We start from the raw sequence: 18,287 nt of genomic DNA, 5'->3' as shown, positions 1-18,287 counted from the left end.
AATATCCGACTTGCAAAATTAGCAACGGCATACATATCTGTGCCTGCAACGTCTGTGCTGTCAGAAAGACTGTTCCCCAGTCTAGGCACCATGTTGACAAGAATAAAGGACAATATCTCTATTTTATCTCAACTTATAATTCAAACCAAACTACCAACATCAGCATTTAGCTCAAAGAAACCATATGGTCAAGTACAGCCTGACACAGCTGCTAGCACAGCTGTGGGCCCATGTCTGTTTATTGTGAATGGGAACTGCTGGTAAAAGCTCCAAGAGCATTATTAGGAGTCTTTTTTGCAAAGTGCAGTTCAGGTTGGGTTCAGAAGCTAGGCTAAATCCCAGATCAGGTGATCACTGTGATTTATCAGAAGCTTTTTCCTGTTAAATTGGAGTAGTCATCACTGCTGTAGACACAGTTGGAAGAAAAAGATTCATGTCAATGTAAATAAAACCCATCTTGCATTAGTTTTGTGTGTCACTGTAAAAAGCAGGACAAATAAAGATGAAGCACGCAAACTTAACTGCTCATCTTTTATTTTACATTAGGCACATCAAGGCACCACTTCCATGTCTCCACAGTAGTCTGTTAGTGCAACAATTTAGCCTCAAGTGTTTGAGACCACACCCACCACCAAGAACAATCTTTCCTCCTCAGATTCACATCCACATACAGCAAAATGAGACGGAGTGCATAGGAGCCCGGCATCAAGCAAAGTGCTGATAGTCAGTTATACTTCATCCATTGAGTCAGCCATTCATTCAGTTCATTAGCCGTTTAACATCTGGTCAGACATCAGAAGCCATTCAGAAAACAAAAGGCACAAATTCAAAACAATGCATCAAAGTTCTCACTGAAATCAGTGACCTGTGGGCTGAACAGCTGATGTACTACAGGATGATTTACAGCAAGATAATGTGATCAAGGCCCAGCTATACTAGTGTCAGTCACACTGAGCACCACCATCGTCACCTACACGTTGATGGGGAATCAGGTATATTTGGTAGATGTCACGTAATCACAATTCCCATTTCAAATAAAGATGATGGCTGTGAATACAGATCATGGCCAAAAGCATACCATATGTTATGAATGAGCTTTATGGTGAAAAGGACACTTGCATGCAGCCTGACCATAACACTGAAATGTCATTTTAATCACCATTCAGTGCAAAGCAAACAGTCCACACTTTCGGGCAAACAGGGCCATTTGGCCGACAGCAGTTCAATCCTGGTACAGCAGGAAGCCTGAGAAGGTGCTGTACTTCCAGGTGCTGCCATAGATGGCGCCACGATGCAACCGGAGCCAAACCTGGTCACCCTGGAAGAGAGGCAGGATGGCGTGGTTGCTGGCTGTCTCATGATCTGGGGCTCCGTCGTTGGCGTATGCCGATACCATCACATCCTCGTTGCGCATGAGATTGATGTAAAGCGGCACATTGATGGCGAGCTTCAGGATGTGGAAGATGAAGACATAGGTTCCATTGACAGGGCAGGTGAAGCGGCCGATATGGGTATCGTACATCTCCCCCAGGTTGCTGTGCAGCTGGTCGAACACTATGGGCTGGTCCAGATTACCCGGGGCGAAGTTGGCAGTGCGAGAGGCAGTGAAGGCCACTCGCAGAGGCTGGGAGAGTGGGTAGACTTGCATAGGAAGCAGAGCAGTGTGGTGGTGGCCGTGGGGGGTGAGCGGGACCTCCACGGTGGAGACTGACAGCGAGTCGCCATGCCCCGAGTCCACAATCGTGAAGGCTCCCTCCCGGTCTGGGCTACTCACCTGGGAAGAATCACTCCAGCCTGCTGGAGAGTCAAGACAAAACAATTGTGGGGTACAGGGTGCAGTGATAACTATGGGGTTACAGTGGTTTTGAAACCTGTGTTTGTCCAGTTGAAGCTGACACTGGTTCATTAGATTTCATGTACTTTCTTAAATGCTGTTCTTTATGATAAACACCAGTACAGTAAAATGTTACATACCGACACTTCATTCGACAGTTCATCCCTACTAGATTTCCACCTCCCCAAGTGTTGTCACCCTATTTCCCTCAGTTTCCATGTCCATGTAAATGTTAAAAGTGCTTCAATCATGCAACCTTGTCCATTGGAGACATGAGATTTTTTTGATGATACACCAACCACCAGCCCATTCTCAGTAGAGAGGAAATCTCCCAGATGACAGGGGGTGGGTACTGAAATTAGACAGATGCTGTGGTGCAGCAGACTTGAAATTTTACCAATTACTTTGCCCCCATACAAATCCATGAGCAGAATCAAACAACCACACAAGTAAGCAGCAAAATCCCATCCAGCCACCATCCTGTAGAAAAGAATCTAACTGCAGAGGTTCTTCCCAGAGGGATAGATTACTGATAGTTAGAACTGGTGTTCTTACCACTGGAGTTATGTCTTCCTCCTCCACGTCTGTAGCTGTGTTGGTATCCAGAGTCCTGAAAAAAAAAAAAAAAAAAAAAAAAAAAAAAAAAACACCAGAGGAACTGTAATGTGCAGATAAAGCAGGAACATCACACAGGGTGTGCTTATGCTCATGTTTTTTTGCTACATGACCTGTTTTGTTTTTGGTTTTTACTAGCATGCTAAGCTACATGATACACTATGATTTTACTAGTGGGCATAGCTTCTCTGGGGTCAAACAGAATTATCCATAAAGGTCAAAACAAAGTTTATGTACAACTGGGGCTTCATTTTCATAGTTTTAGCCACCTAATTACAGTTATGTAACTGCTGAGGTTTAGGATAAAGGCAACATTGTTACAATGATGTCCAGTCAGTCAAAACAGACAAATAGGTAAACAAGCCAGATCATCTCAGATCATCTCAATTGTTTACTTGGCTTAAAACTAAAAGTGAGTACCATAAATGTCACTTAAAATCTCTAATTGCACAAGAAAAGTGCATGTGGTGGATGTTTACAAGAGACAGTTTGACAACTGGTGGCATGACCTTTGGGCACATGTTGTGCGTGGACTAACATTAGTAGGACGGGGTGGAGTGACAGAACACGAGGTAGTATTTTTTTTTTTTTAAGGGGACAGTTGATGTAGACAACGTTGAGGAAAGTATGAACTGAATTAACCGACATGAGGATGAAGTTGTACATATTGGTTTAGATATTTTTAGTTCATTGTTCAGACCTATTACTAACTCTGTTCAGCAGATGAACTAATTGTATCAACCAGCTTATTCTTAGAGTCAGGTTGTTTCAAACAGTCCTGATTTAAAAAATATGAACCACTGAAGATGTCGATTCAAAAACATCTGGGGAATGGTGAGTGAATAACTTAACATAATTAAAAAACTACAAGATATATAAAAAGATAAACAATAAAGAATACTGTAAAACAACTGGATGGTTTAATATGTAGGTGTTGTAATGTAATTTGTACACAAAGGGAATGAGGACAAGTGCAAACAGATCACAGTCCCCTCCTCCTCAAGAGAAGGACTTTAATGCTCAAGCTCTATGGTCCACCCAGTGAGCAACTTTTAAAGTTGCCATCTTGGAACATGTTCTCAATACAGCCACAGACACTCTAGAAATTGTCCCACTGGTTTACTGAACTGAAACATAGTCCAAACCCTCTGGAAAAAAAAAACAAAAAGGGTTTTGCTTACTCTAGCAGCATAGAGTAGAGGGCCACAGTCCCTGAGATGAGTCTGGGGGATATAGGGTCCTCCTGAGGAACAGAATCAGCATTAAGCCTCAGACCAACCTCAACAACATTCATTTCAGCCCAAGGTACTGATCCTGAACAGATGTCTGTTAAAGACAAGGGAAACACAGGAGTGGTGAAAACCCAAAAGAAACAGGAAAGCTGAGGGTAGATACCTCGATGCCAACCAGAAGAGCGAAAGGTTTGTGCCAGTCCCTTGCCGCCTCGTGCCATACCTCTCACAGATCCTTTGGTGTAGTACGACTGGCTGGGTCGACTCGTGCTTCCACCTGACTGGCCAGGGGAAAGGAAGATCTGCCCACCATTTCCCACTGTATAATCCGACTGGTACACTAGAGAGATGATTCAGCACAAAATGGGTCTCTGCTGACCATTCAGCCCACCAGGGTTGAGAGTTTAGGAATACAAAAATTTGTCCAACATACCAGGTTGTGGTTCGTCTTCTGAGGGAGCAAACTCAGGTGGTGTTTGAGTACTGGCAGTACTGTACCTGGGCTCAGAGAAAACTGGGGAGTCTGGTTTGTAGCTCAGTTCCCCATTCTGGGGTAAGGACGTATTCACCTTGAAGACCTATGGTGAAAAGACAATGGACATCAAATTAGTATTAAGAAACTGCATGGCCCAATTCACATCTAGATCTTAATGTTACAGAATGTGTCTTCATTGAGCATGTGTTATTTAATTATGCTTCTGTGTTTACATTGATTAGTTCTGTTGGGTTAAGGACATCTGCACAGACAATACAAAGACCATTTAACATTTTCCTTAGATGACCGACAGCATTTGCATGACACCAACAAATGTGGCACAAGCCACACTCCATGTGTCTTGGGCAGATCAGATAGCTATAAAGTATCAAAAGAGATAAGTGTAAAAGCATCAATCTGAATCACATGTGGATTGAAATGACAAGAAGGGTTCATGTGTTCTGGAGTGCATTCATCCCTGGACCCGAGTCTGCAATCTCACAAAATGTTATTGAGAAGCAAACTGTTCACAATCCAACCAAACAGCAGACCAGCAAGTTGCACCACAAGACCCATTTTATAGCAGGTGGTCTTAACAGATTAACATGCAAACGGTTTCTGATAAAGCAGAAACAGATTAACGAACCAAGAGTCAGTCCAGTAAATGTAATCTGCATAGTGTGGTAACATGTTAGAATATCTCAAGCTGTTACAAATGCAACTAGATTGACATTTTAAGACGTCTAAATGATAAAAACCTGTTTTTAATGTGAAAACCATTTGTGTCCACATTAGTGTTTGTGAATACCTGAACATGAAAACAGGTGAATCTCTTCTCATTTTATAATTGCAACATCATCTGACAAAATCAGCATCAAAAAACTGTTTTAGTATGGATGGAGGGATGAAAAAAAGATGTTTACAAATCTCATTTTATTAATATGGATGTACAGCGGCACTGCTTCAGGGACTCCCCAGGAAAAGCTTATGATGTGCAACACAAGGGTCCCTTGACCAAGAGGGTTTGCCAGGCTAGCACAATCGCTAGCAAGCTTCTCCACTGGCTCCAACTACCTTCATACATTAGATAAATCTTTAGGGCAGATGAAAAAGTTCCTGAAAAGAAGACTTTTGTTTATGGCTGTTTATCTCATTAACATACAGAGAGAGTCCCACATTCTTTCCCTTGATCTGGGCTGTTGATTGACCTACCTAATTTAAATATTGAGATCCAACCGCTGTGTGAGTAAAATGGAGATAAAATGAATGCTTTATACCAGGTATGAAGGCAAAGGATGAAATGGATGTCAAATCATTTCCAGATCTTATGATTAAGGTACAACTGGGGCCTCAGTGAGGGGAACTGATCAGTGACAGACTGCTGTAGAATGAGGCATAGGTTTATGAGACTTACTGATTGGATGTTCTGAAACTGTGCAGAAGTGAGAGCTCTCCTGGTGGGAGGGGTAGCGAACGTCTGTCCCTGGGGAGGGGTAGAGGTGCAAGATCCCACCCCATTACATGGAGACTGTTTCCCTGACTCAGTTACCGGCGTCTGTGGAGTGCAGAGAAAGTTCAAGGTGTTGTCAAAAAGCAAATCAACATCTGACTGAAGATAATGTGCTGTGTTAACATGTTGAAGAACGCCCGTTTACACGAGGACGGCTCTTCTCCTCCACGCTCACAGAGATGGTCGCCTCCCTGTGGTACAGGGGTGGTGAGGGAAACTCCTTTCCTTCAGCCAACTGAAGTGGCTCCTGCATAGTGGAAACAATTTAAACAGCCACTTGAAGCTGTGGGATTAAAATAATATGTTGCATCTCAGTCATTGTGCTGCATCTTACATGAGGTAGGTCCTTTGAGGAAAGCTCCAGGTCACAGGTCTCCAGGCACTGGTCCCTACTGGGCAGACTGGCTTTACGCTCCATCAGTCTGATAGGGAGCGGGGTGGACTGAGTGGAGGGATGAGGAATATAGTGATGACAAGCCCAAGTCATTTCCAATCAAGTCTCAATGACTCATCACAGATAGAAAAAAAAAAAAAATGCTTACATGCATCACTTTGGGCAGGACATCGACTGGGCTCAAGTCAGTCTGAGCTGAAAAAAAAATGACATCAAAACCTTAGAACAAACTAAATGCCCAACGATAAAGACTGTAAAATAAACATTAAAAACATCATCACAGTTTGAGAAAGTCTAAATGATAAAAAATTGCTGAATGTGCAACTTGACCTGAGGGGCCTTAGTGGAGAATAAAGATCATAACTAATAATCATGGATGGTTTTATAAATTACTTAAAAAAAAAAAAAAAAAAAAAAAAAAAAAAAAAAAATCTTCATGTGAACTCCACAGGCAGCCAGCATAATCCAGTCATAAATCAAGACAAGGGGAGATGAGATGTTAAACAAGCCAAAATATTTTAGCCTCTTCATTTCTGATGCTGGCAATAGGAGTCAGCACATATCCTTCCTCAAAACATTAGCAAAGTTGATTTTTAATATTTTGTATACTTCCAGGTTCATGATCTTGAACATCAAAATTCATTTCTGAGCCTAAAATATTTGACAAAACAATCCCAGCCACCTTGTTGTTACTTCATCAGTTGTCAAGGAGAATAATATTCACCATTTACACAAGTAAACTATATTCACTGAGGAAGACCATGTGACACGAGTTAAAGCTACAGAAAAAGCTAGGAAGTGGACCTTGAGTTGGGATTGTTTTGTTTTGCTTGTTGACTTCCACATTACCAAGAGGAGAGGGAGATCCAGAAGGCCGTCTCTTCAGTCCAGGGTGGCCTTTAGTGGGGGAGTTGTCACCATCAAGAAGAGAGTCCTGAACAGGACAGGGTCATTTTAAAATCTTTAGTCACTACAGCACAGCAGACAGAATACTTAACACCACACTCTAATCCTGGACCGGGTGCTGAAGAAAAAAAAAACTACTACATCAGATGTGCTTTGGTTTGCAAACAGCCAAATTCCACCTGCATGAAAGTGAAGGAGCCGTGGATCTTTGTCATTAGGTCCTCCAGGTGCTGCCTCCTCAGGACCGGGTCTTTGGGTAAGGTGGACAGAGAGTTGAAAATCTCCACAGGCATGTCCATGTGTACTGCCTGTCAAGAGCCACAGGAGGATGAATGTGTAGATACTTTGTGTACTTTGATCGAGATGTGTGTACTTTTTAAAACCAGCCGTTCAGTACTCACCTTGACATTTTGCTCTCCTCTGGCTTTCCTCTCTTTTCTCTGGGTAGAAAATCCTGTATTAATTATTTTATTGAGACTACTGATGAACAATAACAGCTTGTATAATGGCCTTACAACACACATCAGCTGACATAACCTCCTCTGTCCTGGTTTCACCTGAAGGGAAAAGGTCTTAGGAGAATATCATTAATAAATTATAAATGGCTCGTTCACACGTATAAGTGGCTTCGTTTTCACACTTTATTGAAAAGGTTTTTCTTTGTACATAAGAGATGAAGATTGAGATACTTCATTTATTTCAGTGATCTCTCTCTCTAAATGTTTTACCTCATGCTTTGACAGCATAGCCGTGTTAATAGTAATATAGAATTGTTACTTCTTCTGACCTTATAAGATTACTGATGTTAAGACTTTTATGGCTGTATGTACCTGCAAGTGCCTACCTGCCTGCTACCACTAGGAGTCACCAAAATCATTCCACACACACACCTATCTATCGTTGTGAGGACACTCATTGACATATTGCATTCCTTAGCCCCTTACCCTAACCATCACGACTGAATGCCTAACCCGAACCCTTACCTTAACCTCATCCTGACCTAAAATTATCCTAACCCTTACCCTACAATTTCTAAATCTAACCCCAACCCTATCAGTTAGATGGAATTCAATTATGAACACTAATTTTTTTACAAAACAACAGGATGCTGTCGAACCCCTGTCAAACTAAAAAATTATGTCAGCTTTTAAGTGGAATAAAAACCTGAAACCTTTGTTGGTTCATGCCTCTTTGAAAAGTGAGAAACAACAACTTTTCAAATCTCTACTACTCCAGATTTTTTTTTGAAGGTGGAAAAACCAAAACTTTAGACAGCCTTTAGAGGGTGTGTCAAAGTGAGTACCGGCTGTAATGTCCTCACTCTCCTCAATAAGTAGCATTTACAAGTACTGAACAAAGACTTTGATGAGACCTCACCTGTTTGCAGTCAGACTGATTCTTGGTGCAGGCTGGGACTTTGGGGATGAAAGTGGCCGCTCCTCTCCATGGTTTGTGGACTGCAGCATGGGGTGAGGTGGGTCCATCTGGGAACTCCATGTCCCAGCAGTCAGGAGGCTCCCTCTCCCTCATGCCCTGGAAGTCCTCCTTCCAGTTCTGAGTGGGAGGAGTCTCCATGTCAGTCAGGTACAGTCTGTTGAAAAACTGCCATATCACCCACAGAGCATGAGTGGATCCTGAAAATGCTCACAGTCACACAAAACTAACACTATTCCTTGGTCTTACCTCCTTAGAAGCTTCATTTGTTTTCGACTTTGATATGCCTGACATAAGAAAGAAATACGAGTCTGTAATTCAGACTGGACAAAGGGTCACTGTAGTAAATGAAACTGAAGGCTGTTTTTTATGCCTAACCCTAAGGTCTGGCACCATTACCACCCACAGGTCGTTAGTGTAACATGATCTTACTGTGGCTGGTGGAGCTCAGTAACACCTCTGGAGTCTTGGTGGGTGGAGGTGGAAGACAACTGAAATACCTGGAATTCATCAGCCTGGTGAGCTCCTCTTTCAACGACTTAACTGAAAAGGACAAAGTTACATAGAGAGCCAATCAAAAAGCTCTGTTCTTCAGACAACTGAATTAACTTGAATTCATCACAATTTGACTGGATTTCAGATTTTCAAAGAAATAAATGAGGTTCACACAAATCATTTCACAGAAAGTCAACTACCTGCTGTACCTGTGAAAAAGTTCAACATTTTGGGAAATGCAAATTTTTTCTTCCTGAACAATTTAAGGACTGACACCACATGAAATATGAAGCTAGAACCAGAAGCTGATTTTAACACACACACACACACACACACACACACACACACACACACACACACACACACACACACACACACAGCCGAGAGGTCACAACTAGTGTTGCTTTCGTCAACGAAAATTATGACTAAATATCTTCAACGAACCTTTATCACGTGACGAAAACGAGACGAGACGCAACGTAAATGCTGGTCATGTGACGATAACTATAATTAAATATATAATGCAATATTGTTGACGAATAAAAACGAGACTAAATTTGGTTTACAAAATAAAAACTCTGCTAAAATGTCTCTTCATTTTCATTGACTAAAACGAGACGAGACGAAATGTTATAACGTCATTTCGACTTGTTTAGTCGAGTTATTATTTTGCAGTATTTCTGTTTCCTGTGTCTCACATCATCAGGTCGCCACTGCGCCTACGCATGTGAACGACAATTTCAGAATCATAACGCGACAGAGAAAAGGACCGATGGCCGCCAGCCAGTCGGGGTTCTTCTTTGGAAGAAAAAGACGAAATGACATTTGGACACACTTTCATTACATAGAGGTGGAAAAAAACCCAGAATGTGTTGTGGAAAAAGATGGGGAGAAATACGACCACAAAAATCACAGGAAAACATGTTTGGTTGGTAAAATAAATATGTTTTAAATTCAAATCAGAGCGTCTTGTGTGTCTGGAATGGATGTATTCTTGAGTCTATAAGGTAACAATAATATAATAATAAGATAACCTTGTTTGAACTGTGAAATGGGTTTGGCTAAAAGAAAATTTTGGTTTTGTCCATACTACTAGGTACTTATACTATACTGGGTTAAATAGAATTGCATTACTAGAAAGAGACTAAAATAAAATTTTCATTGACTAAAACTAGACTAAAATGTCATCAGTTTTCGTCAACTAAAACTAGACTAAAATAGTCATGGATGATTCTGACTAAAATAAGACTAAAATGCTCAGACTTTTAGTCGACTAAAACTTGACTAGACTAAAAAGAGTATGAACGTGACTAAAACTAATAAAAACCAAAATGACAGCTTGACACAAAGACTAGACTAAAACTAAAATTAAAACAGGCCGCCAAAAACAACACTAGTCAGAACTACAAAGCAGGATTTGAGATTTATAAGGTAACTTCAGGTTTAACTTTGGGGTTTCAGTCCTACAACGGTGGTTCACTTGTTACAGGGTTAAATCACCATGGTGACTTATGCTGAACTCCTAACCTGCTCTGGCCCAGGTTAACTTCAGACAAGCATAAGACATTTTTATAAATCAGTGGAATCGTTTTGCTGTTCCAGACCTTGCATGTGTCCACTCTGGTTTTAAAACAGAGCTAACAAACAGAGGAGAGTTCATCACACTAAATAACTACGTTATAACAATTATAGCTTCATTTTAATTGAACAGATTCTTTAATCCAACATGATCGCTGACAGTGTCAATGCTTTTACTCTTCATCACTGCAGCTCAGAATAACATGAGGAGACTGACAAATACACTGTTTAATAGGGCCCATTTCCCATGATTATAAATTTGATTTATAAGATTTAAAACATTTTCAGTCAGATAACCCTAAACCAATAACTAAAGTTATAACTGAAGATTACTCAAGTTGATGACTTTAATGTGAGTACAATAAAATGTAAAAGGCCAATAAGAAATTTATCAAACCACCTGTTCAACAAAAAACAAACAGAAAAGAGATATTTTCACCTATTTTGTCCTCTGTCACCCAGTATCTTTACACAACAGCATTGTGCTGATTAAGCTGAAAGTGAATTGTTAGGAAAAGCTAAAAGGAAAGCTGTCGGTATGTAAGTCTAATTGATTATCTATCAGCAACTTGCTGGGACAAACCAGCCCAATCAATTCTAATTTAGTTCTGAAAATTTTCCTTTTTATATCTTTTTCTATGGCGCACAGTAGATCAGTCAAAAACATGTGAAGGTTTACTTCATGTGTAAGTCTTGTCTGTTCATTATTAGACAGAGCTTTTTAATATCTTTGGTCCTTGTAGCTGATACTGAAATACTCTGAAAATCATGAGGTCATCTGTTGCTGCCATAGAAATTACACCGAACAAGTGTTTGAGAAAATGTTTAGGCCTGAATCTGGCCTCATCGACCAATGCCAGTAGGTCATTTAGATTTCCTGGAGGAAAATTAATCATTTAGATTAATAATCAATAATAGTCGACTAAACAATGATAGTCGATAGAAAAATAGCCGTTAGTGGGAGCCCTAGGGCAGTTAAACTGGACACCAATGACAAAGGTGTTTGCTGTATGCTATGGTTATTTGTGCAACCACCAACAACAATGGAAAAAGGAGAAATTATTAAATATGCATCATATTTGCAGGGATCTGGAAGTCTATATTTCATAGTGTTTAAAACAGGAAAGTGAGATCAACATAGTTGTATTTGTAAATTAACAGCTGATAGCTGTTGGCATGAAACCATGGTATAAGCAGGATCTTAGCCCCCACGTCATCCAACAACCTGGTGGGTTTTATCCCTTAAACATCTTGTTTGTTTAATCCATACAGATCGAATATATGCATGGGACCACCATTTAGGCATTTCATTACAGCATTAAGATGGAGACGTGTCATTTACAGACAAAATGGTGAAATGACAATTCAAATGTTAAAAACCTGGTACAGTAATATAACTTCAAATTGTCAAAGGCTTTGCCAGGTTTCTATCTTCCATTAACTGCTCAGGTGCAGGAAAAATCTTTATAAGTGACTGTGCCACATCAGCAATCACTAATGGTGTAATACTATAAACTCTATTACAATGTCATCTACTTCCAGAAGGTGCATGGAGAAGGGAAAAGACCCTGATGAAAGCTACAAAAGCTGAAATGTGTTAGTCTAACAAAGTTTTGACCTCTCATGCTTTTATCTCCAACGATAACCAGTCAACTACCTCAAGATGACGATTAACAGGATCATTATATACTGAAAACATTAGACATACTTACATGTGGATCCAGCCACTGGTTTATCTTTCCCCTCTAGCAGGTCCAGGTAGACCAGAGCTGCTTGCTCCATCTGCTCCGTTAAACTACAACAGTGAAAAGGAACAAGGAGTGTCACTCAGATGTGGAGACTCTTTATACCAGTGAACCTGTGTTAGATGATGGTTTTTAGTTCAACTATCATTTGTCTACACAGCTCCAGTGCAACTTAAGTGTTAACTGCATGCAGTGTTACTCTGCTTTCATTTTTTCATATACGTCCACAATGCTATTTTAGGATGTTAGCTTGATGTGGCACTGTGATGTTTGTTTTTGCTTTGTCACACACAGCTATGCTTAAATAAGCACTGAACCCTTTTATTTGTTATCTGTTGTATTTGACAGTACTTCATTCATATTGGTTAGTTAAGATAGGGCAAATAATACAGTTTGTTTGAAATGTAGAAATGCAAATTGGCAAAAATAAAATGATCCTCTCTGCTGACAGTTTGGTGTCCAGACAGAGTTAATGTTAGCAGAGATCCAACAGTAATGAGATATCAGTGCAGAACAAATGTTGCTTAGTTATTTACTGTTGGGAATGCACTGAAATTCCAGTGTTGGAGATCCTGTGGAGATGATAAAACTGGCCATGTATTTGATGAAATGCAGGTAAAGGTGTTCACAAGCAGCAGATGTCAATCTGCGCAATGCAACACATCCCAACTTCCAGTGTATACAGGAGGCTGAAGGACAGTAGTGGAATCGGAGCCCTGTCCTGTTGCTGAAGCACACAAGATCAACAGTGGCACTAAGATATCAGGGGACCAACATGGTAGGGGACCCCACAAAGCCTGGAATATAAATATTGTTTTTATCTGTAAATGTGATTGGTTGAATACATAGTTTGATGGACTATTTCTTGTATCTAAAATATACACACAAACAATATCCTTCCAGTAAAGTCTCATTTGATCTTTTAATAATGAAATACAGTAATCTTTTCTCAGTGCAGGGGCCACAGTGAGGTGGCTTTCATCTGTCTGCTTTGAGTCTATCAGTCAACAGATTTATCAACGTGATGACATCACAACTCTGCCAGATGCATCCATGAAACTTTACAAGTGTCAAGTTGAGATCAAAATGAAGACAGCGTTGAAAGATGGGTGTGGTCCGATCCATGACTGACTCATGTAATGATGTAGTAATAACTACTTAGTACTCATGTAATAATGTATTAATAACTACTAACTACTCATGTAATAATATAGTAATTACTACCGAGTACTCAAATCAGATGGCCGGTCTGATCCCATCACTAGAGGATCTCTACGCCGTGACAGCACCCACCTCAGTCGGTTATCCCTCTTGACTCCCAGCAGGGTGGCGAGCTGACTCAGGCTGTGCAGCTGTTTGGCTGGAATGTGGGGTGCCTGGTTGTGTCCAGCCAGCAGGTCTCTCCTAACATGCTCCTGCTGCAGGCTGTGAAGGAGATGCTGAACCTGGAGCACTGTGCTCAGACGCCTCCTCTCCACCTCCACCTTCGCCACCTGCTCCTTTTTCACCGCCTTCTTCTGGGCTCTCAGCAGCTGCAGGAGCAGGATGAAAACATCAAATTCAAATCAAATTTATTTATAAAGCACATTTATAACAACAGCTGTTGACCAAAGTGTTGTACAATCAATAACATAAAAACAACATAGCAAGAACACAAACTGGTAAAAACAGACAGAAATGAAAACTCTCATAGTGATTCAAAGGCCAAAAAATAAAAATGTGTTTTAAGACCTGATTTAAAAACAGGCAGTGAGGGGGACAGTCTGACATGTAGAAGCAGCTCGTTCCAGAGTTTGGGAGCTGCAACTGAAAAAGCCCGGTCTCCCCTGAGCTTTAGTCTGGATCTGGGCACAACTAAAAGCGACCTGTCAGCAGACCTGAGAGTGCGTAGAGGTACATGTGCCACTAAAAGATCCGACAGGTAAAATGGAGCAAGCTCATGTAATGATTTATAAACGAAAGTTAAAATATTAAAATCAATCCTAAAACGTACAGGGAGCCACTGAAGGGAGGCCAGCACGGGGGAAATGTGCTCTTGCTTGCCTGTTCCTGTTAAAAGACGAGCTGCTGCATTTTGGACCAACTGTAGTCGTGAGAGGGAGTTCTGGTTAACACCAACATAAAGAGCATTACAGTAGTCAAGGTGGGACAAAATAAAAGCATGGATGACTCTTTCAAAATCATTAAAAGACAGGCAGGACTTGACCTTTGATAAAAGCCTCAGTTGAAAAAAAGCTGGATTTCACAACTGAATTGAACTGCATGGCACTGAACTATCAGGGTATAGACCAATGTGTTTCAGACTAACTTCTCACTGCAGTATTTTTAAAGCTATCAACTGTTGGATGTTGGAGCATCAATCAAATTAAGTCTCTACAGGTTTTTATAGTCATCAATATTTTGTCTAATTATTAATTGAAAGAACATAAGTGTCAATTTAAAAGCAATAGCTCATTTTAGGAAATATGATAATTTGCTTACAGATTTGATTTTAGGAGTATGTACTGGAAAATGATCACTCAAAGTTAGAAGCTAAGTCATGTCAGCTGCCAGGCAGCCAGCATAGAGAGGTGTCTGTGGAGGGAAAGTCCGCCAAACGCTCGCAGGGCAGGACTGACTCTTCTATGGAGAGTTTGTCCAAAAATCGTATTTATTTGTCGCTCGTTAACAGTAACAAACTCTGAAATAAACTGTTTCACAACTTTTTTGCTGGAAATTAAAACTATGGTGTTGGTAACCATATGTAAAAAAAATTAGTTGTCAGAAGCAGGAGATCAAATAAACTGCATCCCCTCTGGGCCAGCCAATCAGTACAAAGTTATATCATCTCAAAGGTGGTTTGGCACGGTGCAGCTGGAGGAGAAACACTGCAGTCACCTTGCTCTCATGAGGTTTAAATGTCATGTGACATGGTGACGTTCTGCAGCGCCGATGAAAGTTGGACAGAATTTCTAATCATCATGCATCAGGTTAAGTCAGCGCATGAAGCTGAATGCAACGACTGACACTTTGGCTGAACCAGGACTAGCTCTGTAAATACATCTGAATATTCTTAAAAAAAAAAAAAAAAATGCGCATTACATATCCTACAGCTCAAGTTTTCATGTGGCAACTTTTGTCCAAGCAGCAGTTCAAACCTTTAAAATACAGTTCACCATCACATATGTCAAAGAGAGAACAGCAGACCCTTTAGTAGATTCAAACATTACTCACAATTCACTTGATCAATACAGCTGTCAATTAATTAAGTCCTATAACAGAACAACAAGTCAAAATGCATACAAAAATATAAAACTGCTCACTGTCTTACAAAAACAATTGATGGCATATGTTGAATTAAGCAGGTGTGAGCCATGAAATGTTTCCTTTAAGGGACACTTCCAGGTATACTTGGAGCTTTAGCTATAAGCTAAAGCTAAATGATATGTGTATTGGGATGGAAAAACAACACAGCTCCCAGCTAACTGACATTACAGCCCAGATACTGACTGTAGCAGACACACAAACCAGTTTTACCGTCTCTGTCAAGCCATCCAGGGTTTTGTGTAGCTCCCGGGCAAATTCCAGGTTATGCAACACCTCTTCATACTTCTCCACAGCCGCCTGGAAAACAAAGGAATATGGGCAGAAACATTAAGTGCACAGCCGAACATATGAATGACATTTCTGAGGTCCTAACTTAGTCTCCATTACAGGTCTTACCATCTGATCCTTGTTCAGTGCTTCACCCTGGTTCAACCTCTTCTTGTAGTCTTCGAGTTTCAGCTGTGGACACAAGAAACGTCACAAAACATCAGGTGGCTGCCTCCACCTGTTCAGGTATCACACCTATCATTCACTCTACCCTGCTCCCATCCCACCTTCTTTTTCTCCAAGTTGCGGACTTTGTGTTTGAGGCAGATGAGGCCATCTTCTATGTAGGTTTCGTAGCCATGGTAGGCAGTGGACACCTCCAGGCTGAGCTGCAGGGCACTTAACCCAGTGGGCGAACCCACCTTCGGGCTGCCAGCTGTAACTGGGTCCTCTTGCCTTTTCCTGCCCTCCTCCAAGCGCTCAAGTGGGGGGGTGACATCCAGGGTAGGGGAAGGAGACAGCTGCACCATGATGAGCTCCACACTAGAAGGAAAGAGACAAATTTCAGTTGTGAGAGCCACGCCGTTTCTGTGCCACGCAATGCAAACAGAGAAAAGATGCTGCTGATGCCAAGCTGAGCGTTTGAATAGAGATGGAGGTGGACTCAACCCAGTTTGGGCAGCCGCCAACCCCGTGACATTGCATTTATGCCGGCCACTGAGCAGCGTGCTCTCTCTGGATGAATCACGAAAGCAGCAGAAGCAGAAAGATCAACTCAAACACAAAACCACGAAGGAAAAGAGCATCTTTTTATGCATATGTAGCTGTGGATTAAATATCCCTGCGTGCATGCATCCTTTTCACCGACTCGTATCATCCTAAGGGCTGGGTGGGGACTGATACAAGCAGAGCCAAGTTCAATAAGAGTATTCACAGCCTGGCTCGGGAGGAATCCTGCTGAATCAAGTCCTGGTCTCGTACAGTCGATTAAAACCAAACTTTGCTTCAAATATTCCAATTCAAGGCAGATGCTCGTTCAGGGAGGCTCGGTCCAAACTTTCGCTCCCGATTCTACAATTTGAAATTTAATCACCACCTACGTCACCAATTTATTAAAACGACACGCCGACAAAAAAAAAAAAAAAAACGGCTGACCCACCTTTTGTATTTTGCTCGTGCGCGTTAAATCCTCTCAGGAAGAGCCGCTGGACATCCGAAAACCCCGAAACAAACCGACCCCTTCTGACCGTGATGTTTCGCTCTTAGAGGCCACGCCGGTGTCAGCCCATACCTTTATATACCCTGCCGTCCACACACGAGCTCCGTCGAGGGCGACAACAAGCCACCACATCCGGTTCTGGCACCTGTCTCTCTCTCTCTCTCTCTCTCTCTCTCTCTCTCTCTCTCTCTCTCTCTCTCTCTCACACACACACACACACAGTCCAGCAGTGATTTAACGTTTGTGTTTCTGAACAGTGATTTTAAAAATTATTTTATTGTATCACTAATTTAAAGCTGCCTTGTTGATTTTATTTATATTTGTTTATTTATTTGTGACCACCCGGTATCAAAATAGATATTATATCTTTATATGGAGAGGTGATGAACTTGTTTGTAGACACTTATTTATTTACAATAACAACTAACTGACAAGCAACATTAATATCCATGTTGTTTGTGATCACCTGACAAATCAATCATCTCAGCTCTGTTTTGGCCTCCACCATTGGGCTCCTAACTCTTCATTAGCTGGCATAGGTATGTTGTTTGGTGCTGAGTATGTTGCACACATGGGGGATTAGAAGAACTTTTTCCTGACAACAGTCTGATTCAGCTGAGATTAGCAGTTTACAGGCCCTAAAACCAAAACAATGAAAGGAGATAAAATTTTTTTTTAAAAAGTCCCACGGAGCTGCAGAATTGTGAGGCAGTTACTATGAGCGGCACCTTTGTCACTATGGTAATTTATTCATTTGTAATATTAAAAATGATGATTTGTGGAGCTTTAAGTCAGGAGTCAATAATCAACCTCCCTGTGCCTGCGTGGGTTTTCTCCGGCTTCCTCCCACAGTCCAAAAACATGCACAATAGGTTAATTGCCGACTCTAAAAGTGTCCATAGGTATGAATGTGAGTGCAAGTGGTTGTTTGTCACTATATGTCAGTGTTGTGATGGACTGGCGACCTGTCCAGAGTGTACCCTGCCCTCACCAAATGTCAGCTGGGCCACATATGGTCCCTGAGATCAGGTGTGTGCTTGATAGAGACATCTACTGAAATATCTGGACTCATCACAGATGTTGGTTTGAATGCAAAGCAAGCACACACAGATAATAATCTGTTTGTACTCTGCTTTATCTCATTGGTACATTGGAACGTTTGGTCCTGCAGCACCCTCAGGTGGAGGAGGACTGCTACAACATCCTGCAGGAGGACAACTTCAGACGGGCCAAAATGATTTAATGGCCTTTTCTCTGACAACTAGAATAAGTATGGC

The 18,287-nt window shown here is 41.2% G+C and overlaps 1 protein-coding gene across 1 annotated transcript; it reads right to left on the bottom strand.

Annotated features, from left to right (window-relative positions):
* Window positions 1-530: 530 nt before the first annotated feature.
* Window positions 531-16,996, bottom strand: LOC111224853 (caprin-2-like). The gene is made up of 21 exons (XM_022749537.1): window positions 16,951-16,996; window positions 16,079-16,334; window positions 15,921-15,983; window positions 15,735-15,821; window positions 13,512-13,750; window positions 12,186-12,268; window positions 8,833-8,943; window positions 8,650-8,687; window positions 8,344-8,568; window positions 7,368-7,406; window positions 7,146-7,274; window positions 6,910-6,994; window positions 6,209-6,255; window positions 6,001-6,108; window positions 5,812-5,913; window positions 5,571-5,711; window positions 4,115-4,259; window positions 3,845-4,021; window positions 3,631-3,692; window positions 2,390-2,444; window positions 531-1,797 (listed from the first exon to the last, which is right to left on the bottom strand). The coding sequence occupies exons 2-21, from the start codon at window positions 16,319-16,321 to the stop codon at window positions 1,223-1,225; spliced, it is 2,754 nt and encodes a 917-aa protein (XP_022605258.1). The 5' UTR covers window positions 16,322-16,334; window positions 16,951-16,996; the 3' UTR covers window positions 531-1,222.
* Between the last annotated feature and the right edge of the window lie 1,291 nt (window positions 16,997-18,287).

The sequence above is a fragment of the Seriola dumerili genome, unplaced genomic scaffold (genome assembly GCF_002260705.1).
Source record: "Seriola dumerili isolate Sdu_G_001 unplaced genomic scaffold, Sdu_1.0 BDQW01000138.1, whole genome shotgun sequence".
NCBI classification, from domain to species: domain Eukaryota; kingdom Metazoa; phylum Chordata; class Actinopteri; order Carangiformes; family Carangidae; genus Seriola; species Seriola dumerili.
Note: the sequence above shows the minus strand (reverse complement) of the source record. Positions and strands in the feature narration are given on the sequence as shown.

Excerpts from the sequence above, each read along its gene's own strand:
- LOC111224853 (XM_022749537.1), bottom strand. The coding sequence starts at position 16,321 with ATGGTGCAGCTGTCTCCTTCCCCTACCCTGGATGTCACCCCCCCACTT. Across the intron at positions 6,995-7,145 it reads GCTCCTTCACTTTCATGCAG|GACTCTCTTCTTGATGGTGA; the intron begins GTGGAATTTGGC and ends TGTCCTGTTCAG. Across the intron at positions 2,445-3,630 it reads CTCTACTCTATGCTGCTAGA|GACTCTGGATACCAACACAG; the intron begins GTAAGCAAAACC and ends TTTTTTTTTCAG.